This window comes from Scyliorhinus canicula, chromosome 19, assembly GCF_902713615.1.
Source record: "Scyliorhinus canicula chromosome 19, sScyCan1.1, whole genome shotgun sequence".
NCBI classification, from domain to species: Eukaryota; Metazoa; Chordata; class Chondrichthyes; order Carcharhiniformes; family Scyliorhinidae; genus Scyliorhinus; species Scyliorhinus canicula.
In genome coordinates, this window is record NC_052164.1 from 24,787,587 (window position 1) to 24,805,803 (window position 18,217).

At 45.8% G+C, this 18,217-nt stretch overlaps 1 protein-coding gene across 4 annotated transcripts in view; it reads left to right on the forward strand.

The window, feature by feature from the left end:
* Positions 1-18,217, forward strand: part of nags (N-acetylglutamate synthase) — a 70,094-nt gene that overhangs the window by 49,808 nt on the left and 2,069 nt on the right. For 3 of the 4 annotated variants that reach the window (XM_038779112.1, XM_038779113.1, XM_038779114.1), the window contains 2 exons: positions 12,221-12,392; positions 14,067-14,249. In XM_038779112.1, the coding sequence (XP_038635040.1) occupies positions 12,221-12,392; positions 14,067-14,249 (355 nt within the window). Of the gene's footprint in view, positions 1-12,220; positions 12,393-14,066; positions 14,250-18,085; positions 18,169-18,217 lie in introns of all 4 variants that reach the window. The other variant, XR_005458178.1, reaches the window with a different exon arrangement.

Sequence of the window (18,217 nt, forward strand, 5' to 3'; positions counted from 1 at the left end):
CCATGCTGGGAGATCTGGTCGCCAAGGAACTTGAGCGGCGATATGCCAAAACAACATTTGGACCTGTTTAACTTTAGGCCATTGGCATGTACACGGCGGAATACCTTCTAGAGACGGGAAACATGTTCTTCCGGGGTCATGGACCATATAATGATGTCGTGCACGTACACGCGAACCTCTTCAATGCCTTCCATCATCTGCTCCCTGATGCGATGGAATATCTCCGATGCCGAGATGCCAAATGGCATGCGATTGTAGCAGTATCTGCCAAAAGGCGAAGGTGCAGAGCCTTCTGCTGGACTCTTCCAGCTGGATTTGCCAAAACCCCTGTGACGCATCCAATTTGGTGAAGAAGCGCGCATGTGCCATCTCACTCGTGAGTTCCTCCCGCTTCAGAATGGGGTAGTCTTCCCGCATGATATTCTTATTGAGATCCTTGGGATCAATACAGATGCGCAGCTCCCCCAAAGGCTTCTTTAGACACACCATCGAGCTGACCCAGTCAGTCGGTTCAGTGTCCTTGGGTATGATGCCTTGTTACTGAAGATCCTTGAGCTGTGCCTTCAGGCGCTCTCTCGGTGGAGCAGGGACTCGTCGTGGTGCATGGAGCACTGGCTTGGCATCAAGCCATAGCAGAATCTTGTATCGCTACGGCAGCGTGCCCATCCCGTTGAACACATCTGGATACTGGGCGAGGATGTCGACGATGCCGGCCTGAAGATCCACATGGGAGATGTCATGGTGTAAACCCTTTGAATGAGGTTCAGCTGCTTTCAGGCGTGCGCACCCAGTAGGGATGCCCTCTCCGGCTTAACAATTTCAAAGCGTAACTGCGCTTGTATGTGTCGGTTGGATACGTGCAGATGGCAGGATCCCAGTGCCGTGATGGCATTCCCGTTGTAATCCAGGAGCTTGGTGGCAGCTGGAAGGACCATGGGGGGGGCTTCTTAATGCGTCTGAAGTCTGCCTGTGAGAGGAGGTTGGCAGAGGCACCTGTGTCCAGGTTGAACTGGATGGGGCAGTGGTTGACCTTCATCGCATGCTCGCCATTCGTCCCCGGAATCCATAGCTAGGATCGATTGGACTTGCGATGTGTCTGATGTGGCATATTCATAGTTTGTAATAATGCTCACACAGTAGACGTTGTCCAGGCATTCAGCATCTGGATCCGTTGCACTGCCGGGATCCGAATCCTGCAGGCGTTGTTGCACGCTCCGGATGCGCAGTCGTCAGAATTGGGAGTGCTGGCTCCTGACTGGTGGTGCAGATCTGCACAGGGCTGCATAGTGGCCTGGCGTCCCGCAGTTTAAACAGCGTCTGCCTCTTGCAGGGTGGTGTTTCTTTAAATGGGTGGTGCCACAGTTCGAACACGTCATGACATCGGCGTCCTGATGCTCCGTGCGTCGTTGCACATGCGCAGTGCGGTTCTCAGACGTCTGCACCCGCGCAATGCGGGTTTTGGCCGCTTTGTTATCCCGCACCATTGAGGTCTGATGCTTCGACATAAAGCTGATATTTCTGCTTGAATGTCTGCCAGTTGGCACTGAGATTGCCAGAGGTCCTGAGCTGGTGAGGAGCCTGAATCTTTTCCATTGTGCCGGAATACATTCGCTGGTCATTACGGATCTTGCTGAGTTGAACTAACTAGATTGAACAGACTCCTGGTATCATGTTGTGTTATGTAATCTGGAATAACACAAGCTGCCACTTGATGCAGTTTTGAGTAAAAGATGGCTCCAGACTTTGAAGTGAGTTCAATGTGTTTTATTGAACTATTAGCACAGTTCTCAATGAGTTCGACTCTCTGCTAATCTAAATGTAGTAACTCAGTCTAACTGAACCAGCCTTGCTCTAAGCCACGTGCTGGGGTGTGATTCTGAGGATACACCCTGTCTCACTCTGTATATGTTAGTCTGTGGAAAGATGCGTGGTGTGAATGCCTAATCTTTTTTTATAGTGAGATACCACCCCTGAGTGTCCTGACTGCTCATTGGTCGTGTCCTATTCTATGTGTTTATTAGCTGCATGTTTGCATATCATGACAATGGGGAGAACGTGCAGACTCCACGCAGACAGTGACCCAAACTGGAAATCGAACTTGGGACCCTGGCGCTGTTAAGCCATTATGCTAACCACTATGCTACCGTGCTGCTTAGTTAACTACTAAACCGACGGAAAAACAATGAAAGACACGACGATACACATGCACAGATATCAGAACTAAGAATACCAAATAAAATCCAAATAAAAGTTAAAAGAATATGCGCTTAAGTAATTTGCTTATTCTTGAGGCGCAGATTGTTGAACATTGTGGCCGTTTGAAGTTAGCTGGTACCCTTAAAAATCCTAGCGTTGAATTCATAGAATAGAATCTCTTACAGTGTAGACGGAGGAAATTCGGCCCAGCAGATCTGCACTGACCATCCGAAAGAGCACCTACCCAGGCTCATTCCCGCGCCGTATCCCATAACCCCAACTAAAAAGCACGTCTGAGGACTGTGGAAGCACTCTGAGGAAACCCATGCAGACATGAGGACAACATGCAAACTCCACACACACCTGAATCCAGGTAACTGGACATTGTTGGAGTCAATTTTTTTTCCTTTTCAATTTTCTCCCAAATATCGATGGGTTTCTCCTGAATATGTATCTGTATATTCCAAAAAAGGTAAGAACATTTTAATCTTTCATCTTGGAAACCTTTGACATATTTCAAGACAGTAGAAACCAGCTGAATATGGAGTTATTTCATCCTCCATCAGGAGGTTAGTGTCTATTGAGTGTATCTGGCTGGTTCGCAGTTCCTGTCGTCTAGGTGGCTAAAACTCAGCACTTTGTAATTTTTTTTTTTTTTTAATTTAGAGTACCCAATTAGTTTTTTGCAATTAAGGGGCAGTTTAGTGTGGCCAATCCACCTACCCTGCATATCTTTGGGTTGTGGGGGCGAAACCCACGCAAACACAGGCAAAATGTGCAAACTCCACACGGACAGTGACCCAGAGTCGGGATCGAACCTGGGATCTCGGCGTCGTGAGGCTGCAATGATAACCACTGCGCCACCATGCTGCCCCAACACTTTGTATTTTTTATCTTTCCCTTAAAACATAGAACATAGACAAATACAGCACAAAACAGGCCTTTCGGCCCACGATGTTGTGCCGAACTTTTGTCTGCGATTAAGAACAAATTAATCTACACCCCATCGTTCTACCGTAATCCATGTACCCATCCAATAGCCGCTTGAAGGTCCCTAATGTTTCCGACTCAACTACTTCCACAGGCAGTGCATTCCATGCCCCCACTAATCTCTGGGTAAAGAACCTACCTCTGACCCCCCCCCCCCCCCCCCCCCCCCTATATCTTCCACCTTTCTCCTTAAATTTATGTCCCCTTGTAATGGTTTGTTCCACCCGGGGGGAAAAGTCTCTGACTGTCTATCTATTCCCCTGATCATCTTATAAACCTCTATCAAGTCCCCCCTCATCCTTCTCCGTTCTAATGAGAAAAGGCAGAGCACCCTCAACCTTTCCTCGTAAGACCTACTCTCCATTCCAGGCAACATCCTTGTAAATCTTCTTTGCACCTTTTCCAAAGCTTCCACATCCTTCCTAAAATGAGGCAACCAGAACTGCACACAGTACTCCAAATGTGGCCGTACCAAGGTTTTGTACAGCTGCATCATCACCTCACGGCTCTTAAATTCAATCCCTCTGCTAATGAACGCTAGCACACCATAGGCCTTCTTCACAGTTCTGTCCACTTGAGTGGCAACTTTCAAAGATCTATGAACATAGACCCCAAGATCTCTCTGCTCCTCCACATTGCCAAGAACCCTACCGTTAACCCTGTATTCCGCATTCATATTTGTCCTTCCAAAATGGACAACCTCACACTTTTCAGGGTTAAACTCCATCTGCCACTTCTCAGCCCAGCTCTGCATCCTATCTATGTCTCTTTGCAGCCAACAACAGCCCTCCTCACTATCCACAACTCCACCAATCTTTGTATCGTCTGCAAATTTACTGACCCACCCTTCAACTCCCTCATCCAAGTCATTAATGAAAATCACAAACAGCAGAGGACCCAGAACTGATTCCTGCGGTACGCCACTGGTAACTGGGCTCCAGGCTGAATATTTGCCATCCACCACCACTCAAGAATTCTATCGGTTAGCCAGTTCGTTATCCAACTGGCCAAATTTCCCACTATCCCGTGCCTCCTTACTTTCTGCATAAGCCTACCATGGGGAACCTTCTCAAATGCCTTACTAAAATCCATGTACACCACATCCACTGCTTTACCTTCATCCATGTGCTTGGTCACCTCAAAGAATTCAATAAGACTTGTGAGGCAAGACCTACCCCTCACAAATCAGTGCTGACTATCCCTAATAAAGCAGTGTCTTTCCAGATGCTCAGAAATCCTATCGCTCAGTACCCTTTCCATTACTTTGCCTACCACCGAAGTAAGACTAACTGGCCAGTAATTCCCAGGGTTATCCCTATTCCCTTTTTTGAACAGGGTCACGACATTCGCCACTCGCCAATCCTCTGGTACCACCCCTGTTGACAGTTAGGACGAAAAGATCATTGTCAACGGCTCCGCAATTTCATCTCTTGCTTCCCATAGAATCCTTGGATATATCCCGTCAGGCCCGAGGGACTTGTCTATCCTCAAGTTTTTCAAAATGCCCAATACATCTTCCTTCCTAACAAGTATCTCCTCGAGCTTACCAGTCTGTTTCACACTGTCCTCTCCAACAATATGGCCCCTCTCATTCGTAAATACTGAAGAAAAGTACTCGTTCAAGACGTCTCCTCTCTCTTCTGACTGAATACACAATCTCCGTTACATTCCTTGATCGGACCCACCCTCGCTCGAGTCATTCTCATATTTCTCACATATGTGTAAACGGCCTTGGGGTTTTCCTTGATTCCACCCACCAAAGATTTTTCATGCCCTCTCTTAGCTCTCCTAATCCCTTTCCTCAGTTCCCTCCTGGCTATCTTGTATCCCTCAAGTGCCCTGTCTGAACCTTGTTTCCTCAGCCTTACATAAGTATCCTTCTTCCTCTTAACAAGACATTCAACCTCTCTTGTCAACCATGGTTCCCTCATTCGACTATCTCTTCCCTGCCTGACAGGGACATACATATCAAAGACACGCAGTACCTGTTCCTTGAACAAGTTCCACATTTCACTTGTGTCCTTCCCTGACAGCCTATGTTCCTAACTTATGCACTTCAGTTCTTGTCTGACAGCATCGTATTTACCCTTCCCCCAATTGTAAACCTTGCCCTGTTGCACGCACCTATCCCTCTCCATTACTAACAAATCTATCACTTGCCCTGCTTCATTGCCAAGTACCAAATCCAATATGGCCTCCCCTCTGGTCAGACAATCTACATACTGTTAGAAAAGCTTCCTGGACACACGGCACAAACACCACCCCATCCAAACTATTTGATCTAAGGAGTTTCCACTCCATATTTGGGAAGTTGAAGTCACCCATGACTACTACCCTGTGACTTCTGCACCTTTACAAAATCTGTTCCTCCACATCTCTGCTGCTATTGGGGGGCCTATAGAAAACTCCCAACAAGGTAACTGCTCCTTTCCTATTTCTGACTTCAACCCATACTACCTCAGTAGGCAGATCCTCCTCGAACTGCCTTTTTGCAGCTGTTATACTATCTCTAATTAATAATGCAACCCCCCCCCCCCCCCCCCCCCCCCCCTTTTACCACCCTCCCTAAGCTTATTGAAACATCTATAACCAGGAACCTCCAACAACCATTCCTGCCCCTCTTCTACCCAAGTTTCCGTAATGGCCACCACATCGTAGTCCCAAATACCGATCTATGCCTTAAGTTCACCCACCTTATTCCTGATGCTTCTTGCGTTGAAGTATACACACTTCAACCCATCTCCGTGCCTGCAAGTACTCTCCTTTGTCAGTGTTATCTTCCCCACTGCCTCACTACACGCTTTGACGTCCTGAAAATCGGTTACCTTAGTTGCTGGACTGCAAGTCCGGTTCCCATTCCCCTGCCAAATTAGTTTAAACCCTCCCGAAGAGTACTAGAAAACCTCCCGCCCAGGATATTGGTGCCCCTTTGGTTCGGATGCAACCCGCCCTGCTTGTACAGGTCCCACCTTCCCCAGAATGCGCTCCAATTATCCAAATACCTGAAGCCCTCCCTCCTACACCATTCCTGCAGCCGCGTGTTCAACTGCACTCTCTCCCTATTCCTAGCCTCGCTATCACATGGCACCGGCAACAGGCCAGAGATGACAACTCTGTCTGTCCTGGCCTTTAACTTCCAGCCTAACTCCCTAAACTTGTTTATTACAATCTACACCCCTTTTCCTACCTACGTCGTTGGTACCAATGTGCACCACGACTTCTGGCTGCTCACCCTCCCCCTTCAGGATCCTGAAGACACGATCCGAGACATCCCTGTCCCTGGCACCCGGGAGGCAACATACCTCCCGGGTGTCTCGCTCGCGACCACAGAATCTCCTATCTATTCCCCTAACCATTCAGTCTCCTATCACGATTGCTTTTTTATTCTTCCCCCCTCCTCCCCCTCCCCCTTCCCTTCTGAGCCCCAGAGCCAGACTCCGTGCCAGAGACCTGGCCGCTAGGGCCTTCCCCCGGTAGGTTATCCCCCAACAGCATCCAGAATGGTATACTTGTTTTGAAGGGGAACGGCCACGAGGGATCCCTGCACTGTCTGCCCGTTCGTTTTCTTTCTCCTAACTGTAACCCAGCTACTCTTGTCCTGTACCTTGGGTGTGGCTACTTCCCTGTAACTCTCCTCTATTAACCCCTCTGTCTCCTGGATGATCCGAAGTACCTCCAGCTCCAGTTCCCTAACACGGTCTCTGAGGAGCTGGAGTTGGGTGCACTTCCCGCAGGTATGGTCAGCGGGGACACCGGTGGCACTTCTCACCACCCACCTCCTACAGGAGGAGCATGCAACTGCCCTAGCCTCCATCCCCTCTTACCTTACAGAATATAGCTGCACTGTGGACCAACTGGATCTCCGCCCTCCGACTCTGCTCCCAGTCAACTGTACTCTCTGCAAACTCCCGGCTCCCTTCACGCTCTTTGAAGAAATGTAGGAAATGAAATGAAAAGGAGCACCTTCCTCCCTCCTCACCACACTCCCTCAGTCATCAAACTCTCACTACAGCACTCAAATGCATCTAAATTCAGCACTCAGTGCAAACAAAGTCTGCACTGTAACTAGCTCAGATTTATACCGTGACTCTAGCCTCTGAAAACTGGCCTAATCCAATTAACTAATTAACAAGCTCCAGCTGCACAACGTTACAAGTAGAACCTTTGTTTAAAGCTGATTGAAAATTCACCTTCTTCTCAACCAAACTGCAACTTTTAAGTTAATTAACTAAATAAAAGAAAGAGTAGACTTTAGATAAAAATTAAAAATAAACCCTTAATATCCCTCAGTCACCAAACTCTCACTATAGCATTCAAATGCACCCAAATTCAGCACTCTGTGAATTAACTTAAAAGTTGCTGTTTGGTTGAGAAGAAAGTGAATTTTCAATCAGTTTGAGTGTTGGGATTTGGTGCCCATAGGTTTCCTTTGAAACGTTTCACTCCTCGCACTCCATTTCAGAGGAGGTTCTTGTTTGCTTTTCTCACCACGCCTTTAATGTGGCATTGCATTTTAAAGCATAGAATCACTATGGTACAGATTGGGACTATTCGGCCCATTAAGTGTACACTGACCCTCCGAAAGAGCACCCCAGCCAGGCCCACTCCCCCACCCTAACCTTTGGACATGGCCAATCTATCCAACCTGCACCTCTTTGGACTGTGGGAGGAAACTGGAGCACCCGGAGGAAACCCAAGCAGACACTGAAAGAACTTACAAACTCCACACAGACAGTCGTTACTGTCTCATTTTTTAAAGTACCGAATTTCCAGCCAATTAAAAGTTTTTGTTGAAATAATTTTTCAAAAATAAAGAGGCATTTTTATGACTGTAGTAAAACATCCCAAGGAGCGTTAGTGAACAGAATTTGACACCAAGCCACCAAGCTATTAGATCAGATGACCAAAAGCTTAGTCAAAGATGTAAATTTTAAGACCAGTCTTTAATAGGGTGACAGGTGTTACAAAAGCCTGAACAGTTCAGGGAGAGGATTCCAGAGCTGTGGGTCTAGGCAGCTAAAGACACAGCCACCAATGATGGAGAAATTAAGATCTGGAACATGCAGCAGGGTAGCATGGTGGTTAGCATAAATGCTTCACAGCTCCAGGGTCCCAGGTTCGATTCCCGGTTGGGTCACTGTCTGTGTGGAGTCTGCACGTCCTCCCCCTGTGTGCGTGGGTTTCCTCCGGGTGCTCCGGTTTCCTCCCACAGTCTAAAGATGTGCGGGTTAGGTGGATTGGCCATGCTAAATTGCCCGTAGTGTCCTAATAAAAGTAAGGTTAAGGGGGGGATTGTTGGGTTATGGGTATAGGGTGGATACGTGAGTTTGAGTAGGGTGATCATGGCTCGGCACAACATTGAGGGCCGAAGGGCCTGTTCTGTGCTGTACTGTTCTATGTTCTATGTTCTATGCAGGAGGCCTGAATTGGATAAGTGCGGACATCTCCGACACTAGTAAGAGGTTACAGAGATAGGGAGGAGCAAGAGCCTGGAGGGATTGAAAATGAGAATGAAAATGTTTTAAATTACTTTGGCGAACCAGGAACCAATCAATATAAATCAACGAATACAGGGTTGATGGAGCAATATGAATTGGTGCAAATTAAGATACGGGTTGGAGATTTGTGAATGAGCAGAAGGTGTAGGTGTAGTGAAAGGTGGAAGGTCGGCCAGGAGACTCCTGTATTACAACCAGGTGAGGAAGGGCCAAATGGGTCCCTTTTTTGCCCCCTCCTTATTTGACACAACACAAAGGATACTCCTTCCAATTCAGTTAATATTTAACTGTTTGCATGCTGTAATAATAAAAGAACCAATCAGACAAATTTTCTTGAGTTAAACAAAGAAAGGTTAATTTTATAATATCAAAATAATCTAAACAAAGTAGTAAAATACACCTCAATTTCTTCACAAGCACTCTTAAATTCTCTCTCTCTCTCACTCACTCACTCACTCACTCACTCACTCACACACTCACTCACACTCTCACTCTCACTCTCACTCACACTCTCACTCACCACACTCACCACACTCACCACACTCACCACACTCACCACACTCACCACACTCACCACACTCACCACACTCACCACACTCACCACACTCACCACACTCACCACACTCACCACACTCACCACACTCACCACACTCACCACACTCACCACACTCACCACACTCACCACACTCACCACACTCACCACACTCACCACACTCACCACACTCACCACACACACACACACACACACACACACACACACACACACAAATACAGATTAGAGAGTAGGTGTGGATAGATTTGGCCAACTTTTGGTCTGCAGGAAATAAAAATAATTTACAGTTTGTTGCTTGCAGTGTATACGGACTACAGGTAGAATCCGGCGCTCCCGCTTTCAGTGACGTAGCAGCTAAAAAATTTAACTGGGCTTTCTGTCCTTCTGGAAACCCTGCTGTGGAATGAAATTCTTTATAAAGCAAACATCTCTGCCTACTGTAGAATTGAGATGAAGTCAAATTCTAAGCATGGTCCAAACATGTTGGTGAGGGAGAGAGAGCAGGAGCTCCACATAGCTCAATTGCTAGTCCAATTCTTATGAGAAAAACACTTGGTTTAAACCATGCCAAGATAACCTGCACAGGTCATGCAATCCCTCTCCAGCTGCCAGTAACTCAAACATAATTGAATATTCCAATTATAACTTGATTGAACCAAGTCTGAGAGTTATTTCAAAATAGAGGTCCTGTTACCCAAGTGATCAGCTTTTGAATGGTTAATTTGAAATTGTTGAATATGTGGCTTCCATAGATGTCTTGTTAATAATGCAGGAAGGACAATTATTTACAATTCGATGGGGAGCTATTGGGTGGGATTCTTCAGCCTCCCAGCGCATGTTTCTTGGCAATGGGAGGCAGCATACCATTTGCTGCGGCGGGATTCTCTGCTCCCGATGGGAATGCTCATCAAAGCCACCCCAAGCCGCTGGGAAACCCGCAGGTGGAGTGCACTGCCTGTGGGACTAGAGAATCTCGCCACCAACAAGCAGTCAGTGAAGTCCGGCCTTTCACCAGTTTTGCAGATTTGCTGTTTCTTCTCAACTGGTTTGGAATGTGGATAATATAATAATATAAATTAGAGTCAGCCAGCTTGCGGCAAGGTAATCACTCTTATTACAACAAAATAACTTTTTTAACAAGTCCAATATCATGCATCCAGCGATACATTAAAAATCAATATTTTATATAAGCATGTCAGTCAAGCCTAGAGGTTATGCTTCACAGCTCCTGGGTCCCAGGTTCAATTTCCGGCTTGGGTCACTGTCTGTGCAGAGTCTGCATATTCTCCCTGTGACTGCGGGGTTTCCTCCAGCTGCTCCGGTTTCCTCCCACAAGTCCCGAAAGACGTCTGTTAGATGAATTGCGCATTCTGAATTCTCCCTCTGTGTACCTAAACAGGTGCCAGAATGTGGCGACTTGGGCTTTTCACAGTAACTTCATTTCCGTGTTAATGTAAGCCTACCTGTGACAATAAAGATTATTATTAAATAACTATGATCTCAAATCACTTCAAATTGTGTTACTCCTAGGGCTTTTGGATGGTCTGTCATTATTTCATAATATGGCTGGAGCTTTTCCTGTATTAGTGAATTTCAAAGCATTATTTATTTACAATACTGTAATGATATCATCAAGAATCTCAAAATATTATGGTGAAATTGAAAAGAAAATGAAGAATGAGTGTAGGCAGGCTAACGTGAAATTGTATTATGATAAGATGTGCGAGGAAGTATTGGAGCTGGAAAGTGAGCGTTATACACCAGAAGTTGAAATCTTTGACATTAAAAAAAAAGGATAACACCAGATCGTGGGTACATAAAAGTCACAGATTTCAAAAAATTGAAAGGGATGCAGTAGCAAAAAGATGGACAGAATGTATAAATGAACTATGATGATCCAAATTGAAGAAGTCCTCAAGATATAGCGACTACTGAAGGACCAAATATTATTATCAGAGGGAAAGGATATTTTGAAATTTCACCAACACCACTTTGCAAGACGTATGTCAATCTCTATCTTTAAAAAAGAATGTTACAATGTGACTCATTCAAATCCAATTTGTATGACTATTGAGGTTAACAGTTCCAGTTAAAATTCTTACTTGCATCCTGATTAATTTGATTATCGAACAGATTCATCCTTGCAGTCATGCATTCCCTAATATCAACCGCAATATGAATATGTTTAAGACAGCACCCTCTTGAAACGGAAGAAGTATTTGAGATGGAAGTAGATTCCCGAATCTGACTGAAGAATAAGAGTTTGGTATTTTGCCCTGAACCTGAACCAGCTCCTAGGTATCCACAAGCAGGATTGATTCTGAGCCTATCGAGAGCAGGACTTTGCAAGATGTTTGGGGTGCAATTATGGAATTTCAGGAATAATACTCAAAAGCTTAAGCTCAGATTCTTGCTAAACTGCATGCATCTCCAGTTTCTCAAGTCAACAGATCTTGGTGATCCAATGTATCCACCAATCGGGCGACTGCACTAACGACAGCTCTTTCTTAATTTGCAGGGACATGCGACTCAAACAGGATGAACCACTGAATTAGAAATAGACCTGTAAATAGAATTGACTTATGAAGATGCTTTCTCGGCCTTCTGTAATGGCTAAACAAGTTTATTCAGTAAGTAGAATAAAAATCCCAGGATTAATCCGCAGTCTGTCCTAAATTAGCTTGATTTCCACTGGGCAGGGCCCACAGCTCCCCAGGCGGGGAGGAGAAAGTTGACAAGAGTTTGCATTTGATTTCTGTCCAGCGACCTGCTCTGAAAACAATGTGGGTTTGAAGGGCACTGTGTGGGGCTTGGCTGATGAATAGTGGCTCTTTAGGTGAGCTACAGAAACTGCCCTGTAGCTGCAGCAGCGTACCTGAGTAACAAATATAATGCCTTAAGAAGTGCAAAAATTATGGCGATATCACTCCTCTGATAAGATTAGAGATGATGACTGTGAATATTCATTTTGAATTTATTACAGGAGCTGGAACGCTATTCAAAAACGCTGAACCCATCCGCAGATACACAAGTCTCGATGAAATAGACACAACCCGTCTAATATCATTAATAAATAAATCTTTCGGGAAAGATCTACACAAGGACTATATTTTAGTACTGAATCCCAGGCTACATTCTATTTATTTGTCGGAAGGGTAAGCCTATTAATTTATGTTTAATTACTGTCGGGATTTAGTGACTGATCGTTTTCACTGTGCAATGCTTTCTCCAGTATCAACGGTTAAATAAAGGTCGCACCTGCTTTCAGTTGAGAAGATATCTGGAAAGTGACACAAGCTCATAGTGTGGACAGAATGAAGGTGCAGTTAAGAAGTGTCAGTGAAATTCAGGCCACAATCCATCCCAAACAGAGGATGAGAATTTATTTCACCCGTTCTGAAGATTGTCAATCACAAAACATGTCCAAAGCTATATCCAACTATGGGCAATATTGCTAGCTGAGCCCAATTTAATTCTCACCTGATAAATGCATACTTTCTAGCAAGTGATCAGAAATAGGAACCTTCAAGGGTAACATGATGGTGCAGTGGTTTGTACTGCTGCCTCACAGCGCCAAGGACCTGGGTTCGATCCAGCCCGGGTCACTTTCCAAGTGGAATTTGCACGTTCCTCCCGTGTCTGCATGGGTCTCGCCCCCACAACCCATAAAGATGCGCAAGGTAGGTGAATTGGCCATGCCAAATTGCCCTTTAATTGGAAAAAAAGAATTGGGTACTCTCAATTTTCTAAAATAAATAATTTCTTTCCCACCGTTCTTGCCCTCCCTCCCTGGCCCAGGGACACTCAGGACAACTTGTGATAGTCTTCTTGCCACCCCAACTGGAGATCAAGTAACTCAGCACACAGTAAATCTGGCCTTGTGGATGCAATACGTTTGGTTCTTCCTACTCGATAAAATTGACGAATGCCTTCTCTCCGGACCCTCCTACCTGCCGGTTATGTGACATTGCGCAACCTCTAAGGGGAGAAAATCGGATTTTTAAAAATTAGTTGTCCAATGAAAAGCTAAATATTACAGTTATTGCTAAATCCAATTTTTTTATAAAGCAAGTAAGGTTCACCCCATGGAGCTGGTTAGTGAAACAGTGCTCTGGTCCTCCCAATAGCTGGAACGCAATCGCTCAATCTTTCAGCATAATGAGACACTTTCTGTGCAAGGTGTTTGAGTACATCAGGAATTAAATGATGGCACAGTGGTTCGTACTGTTGCCTCAGCGCCAGGGTCCTGGGTTCAGGTGTGGAGTTTGCACTTTCTCCCCGTGTCTGCGTGTATTTCCTTGGGGTGTTCCGGTTTCCTCCCACAGTCCAAAGATGTGCAGGTTAGGTGGATTGGCAATGCTAAATTGCCCTTGGTGTCCAAAGATGTGTAAATTAGGTGGGATTACAGGGATAGGACAAGGGAGGGGGCCTAGGTAGGGTACTCTTTCAGAAGGTCAATGCACACTCGATGGGCCCCCTTCTGCACCGTAGGAATTCTATGGTTCTAAATAGATTACACATTTCTCGGGATAAGGGACCAACCAAGATGAGGAATTCTCCGTCCCAGAAGGTTGTGGATGCTCCACCGTTAATTCAGCAGGTGGGAAAGTTGAGTTGAGTTGAAGCTGACAATTATCCATGATCGCATTGAACAGCGGAGCAGGCACAATAGGCCTTTTGATCTACTCCTGCTCCTATTATCTTATCTTACTGTGGTGAAAATAGTGACTGAGTTGCTGTACAACATGGCTTGACTTGTTCAATGATTAATAACATAGGAAAAGGTTTTGGAATGCTCACTGCAACTATTTTCTGTTGTGTTGCCACAGGTACAGCGCTGCTGCAATTATCACCAGAGAACCTGTCCTGAATGGGATGCCGTACCTTGACAAGTTTGTTGTCAGCACAAATAAACGTGGCCAAGGTACCAGCCTGATGTTGTGGGAATGTATTCGGCAGGATTTTGACTCTCTGTTCTGGAGATCGAGGGGGACAAACAGAATCAATCCCTGGTAGATTACTTTCTAAATTTACCATTTATCAAATGTATTTTCTTTAAATAATTCATTGTCACCTACAAGGTTTACGTGTCAGGCTGAGGTTGCCGTGTATTCATCGGCACATACAAGAAACCATTAGACAGTTACACAATAATGTGCGGCGTGTCAGTTTGTGGAACAGTTTGCTGTACAAAGCTGCAGACCAGGATTATCCGTGCTCGGGTTCTGATGGTCAATATTGAACAATCGAGCATCGACACGTGGGGCTGAATTTTAAGGCCCTGTCACGGAGGGGATGGGGCTGGAAAATGTGGCGAGTCATTCAAAAGTCCACTGACGTCAGTAGGAGTGACACAAAATTCCACTTGCGGGATGGGACCTTCGACCGTTCCTGCCGGTGGGATGTTCCAGTCTAGCCAACAGCTAACACCGTGGCTTTCCTGGTGGTGGAGGGTACGAACAACGGGAAATCCCGTAACAGTGGTGAGACTGGGAGATCCCACCGGCAAACACGCTTGGGGGGGTGGGGGGGGGGGGATAATTCCACCCATGGTCTACATTTCACCATCAGATGACCCCATTTATAAGCAGTGACGATCTTCCCATGGTCAGATCCTCTAGCCACAAAAAGGTAGTCAAACGCAATGTTAATAAAGCTAATCTTTAAGATACAAAAATGATGAAGTTTAAAATACAGTATAGACTCAAACTGGAGCAACTAGCTAAATATCAAAATAACAGAATAGAATTAGAACTAACGACAGTTAAATACTAAAATCCATTAGCGAACAAAACTTACTGATGACATCAGCAATGGATTTGAATAAGAAGATGCACAATAATAACACTCGATAACAGTCAGGTCCTCTGGTCATTGTACCACTCCTTGCAGTCCAGCCTTCCCGCTTCAGTTGCTTGTAAAATCCTCCCATTTGGAACTTCAGTGATTGGGAATTGAATACTTGAGGTAGTTTCCCTTCATTATAGGTGCTGAACAGAAATACAAGTCCTCTTCCTGAAGGATCTTCTGCAGTGCAATAAATTCTAAAAAGAAATTCAGTTATACACAGGAGGAATAAATGATATGGTTACCTTCACTAGTTTAAATGCAATAAATTTTCTTCATCCTTTCCAAATTCCTTTGCAATAGCAATGGTGAAACAGGTCTAATCCTGGATCTCTATCCCAAACCATAGCTCCTAGTCTGACTCGACTGCAACAGGTACCTTTTCCCAGGAGCCACTAATACTTGGGTATGGTTTCTCTAATAAACCTAACAGATCTGGTGGGAAAGTGGGATCTTTTCAATAATTTAGCTGAAGGTTCACAAATGCAACAGGTGTCTTTGCATCCTTCTTTGCTCCAACTTTGATGGTCATGCCTTCAGCTGCCTTGATAAGTTCTGGAATTCCCTCTCTAAATCCCTCCATTCTCGCCCTCTTACCTGAACTGAGAGCCTCATTAAAATCTATCTCTGTACCAAGCCTTTGGTCACCCCCTCCTTATATCTTCCTCCTGGGTTCTGCATCCGATTTTTTTAAATGATGCCTGTGACACATCCTGGGCTGTTTGTGTATGTGAAAAACTCTACAGAAATACAAGTCTATGGGGCACAATTCAACTAAATGGAAACAAAGTTGCATAGCGATCTCATTTAGCCGAGTGTTTCTCGGCACTCGCAGCCTCGAGAAACACATGGCGATACAACACCACTCGCATTAAATAAGGAGCCTCAGTGAGGAATGCGCAGCCGAGGCCACACATAGCCCCGTTTGCTACACTGAGGAACTCCGCTTGCCGGAATCCTCAATGTAGCGAGAGATCAGAATGCCATTTTTAAATGGCTTCCCGATCTCCAAAGCCCCTGACCCAACCCCTGTCCAAGCACCAACACCATGGGAGGGTCTCTTTCCACCCCCCCCCCCCAAAAAAAAATGTCAGCTTCGCACCTTGGCAGTGCCAGGCTAATAGCCAGGTGGCACTGCCAGGGTGCCAAGCTGGCAGAGCCAAGGGGTACCAGCAGTGCAAGGATACCACCCTGCCCAAAGAGCATGCACCTGGAGGCCTCCGATCACTTGAGAGAACCCCACATTTTGTGAGGTGCAGTGCTGAGCGGCGCTCACCCAAAGTTTCCAAGGAAAGGAGATAGATCTTAATGCCTCGGGTACCTCAAGAAACTGCATATTAGAGTGCGACTATCTTATCACTCTAATACGCAGATTTGCTAAAAGGTGATCCCGCCCACATTGGGCGGGATTTACATCACAACGTTTCACGAGATTGCGTTCGATCTCGTGAGGGATTGCGAGCTGGGTAGATCCCGGAAGCGGGGTCTCCCGCCTTTTATATGCCACACTGCGTGTGGCGAGCTGCTTTTTGGGCACAGCATGGCCGTTGGATCGCGGCCGACATTTTTATAGTCTGGAATAAATTAATGACTGATTTAACAAACTATGGCTGGGATTTTGCGCTCCCGTTAAAATTGCATTTTACGTTGACGGGATGTCCAATTGCGTTCGTCCCCACCCCTTCTAGTGGTGTAATGTTGACATCGAACATAGAGTACCCCATAAGAATAAATTTAAATCTAATTAGCTGAGCCTGACGCATGAGGGCACAGCGGGAATTATGACTGCTCTCCCATGCCATGCACCTAGTGGGCAGAACCCACCAGAGAAGCTCAGGTGAGTGCATCGCTCAGGGAGAAGAGGGGTCATGACTCGGATCTGCCCCTTGGCACAGCCTGGGGGCGTTGCATGTGGGAGGGTAAGTGGTGTTGCGTGGCGAGAGGGGCGAGTGTTGAGGGGGACATATTTTTAACCCCTCAATGACACAGGAAGGCAGTTCTTTTTAAAGGGCTGGGGATTTAAATAAGATCGCATCACGACAGTTATACAGAATTTATTCGCCCTTCCCAAGCATTTACGTCTACTCAAATAAAATTGTGATTGCCATACTGTCGGTTAAGGTTCTTGCTACAGTGAAAATGAAGTCTGTTTGTACTCCGCACTGAGAATGCAGTTTGCACAAAGGAAGACTTATTGTGTGAATAGCAAGTCTTAGAATTCATCATAATACAACCCCAAAACTTTGAAAGATACAAACCAAATGCAACTTTCTGAATGGAAATCAGATCCAGGAACAAGAATTCTGTGATAGTTCTTTGCAATCCAGTACCATAAAACAGGTAGCTCTCCCCTCATGGCCCAATTATTTGATTTTTAAAATCCAGTGCTCGATGCTACCATGCTGCACTCCCTGCCCACCTCGCACTGTGCTGTACACCTCGACCTGCATGCAGCTGCCTCTCACCCCCATCTGCTATGCACTTTAGTTTGAAAACTCTTTCCCTCCCCCCCCCCCCCCCCCCCACCCCGCCCTCCTGCTCTGTTCTCTCTGTCTACTGTCCTTTTGGATCAAGTGAGAATTCTTAGCTACGCTCCCATCGCAGGCTGAGAAAACTGCAGGCAATCAGCATGTTGCTTGCAAACAAATTTATTAACAAACAAAGCTATTGAATTATAAAATCACCAAAAGCAAACATAGAAGCCCAGCAAGAAATGGGACAGTGCACAGCAACCAGTAGACAGCCATAGAGCTGAGCCCGTGGCGGGTACTATTCTGTTGCCAATTCTCCATTCACCTGCTCCCTTGCCCCTGCCTTGCTGCCTCTTCTACCCTTCACTCATCCTGCTTCCCTTTGTCGTTGTCGCTACCTTCCCCGTTTCCCGACCATCCACGCCCACTTCCGCTGATGTCTGTCTTCCTTTTTCTCCTGCCATTCTTGTTCCTCCTGCCTCTGTCTGCTTTTCTTAATCTTCTGTTATGTTTACTTGCATAACATACAGACACATCAGCAAACCGAAGCCAGAGACTGAGTGGCACAGACAGAACTGGAAAGCCAGAATGGCATAGAAACTAATTTATAGAGGTAAGCCTGCTTGTATGCAACAGCCACCTGAATGCGATTTTGGCAAGTC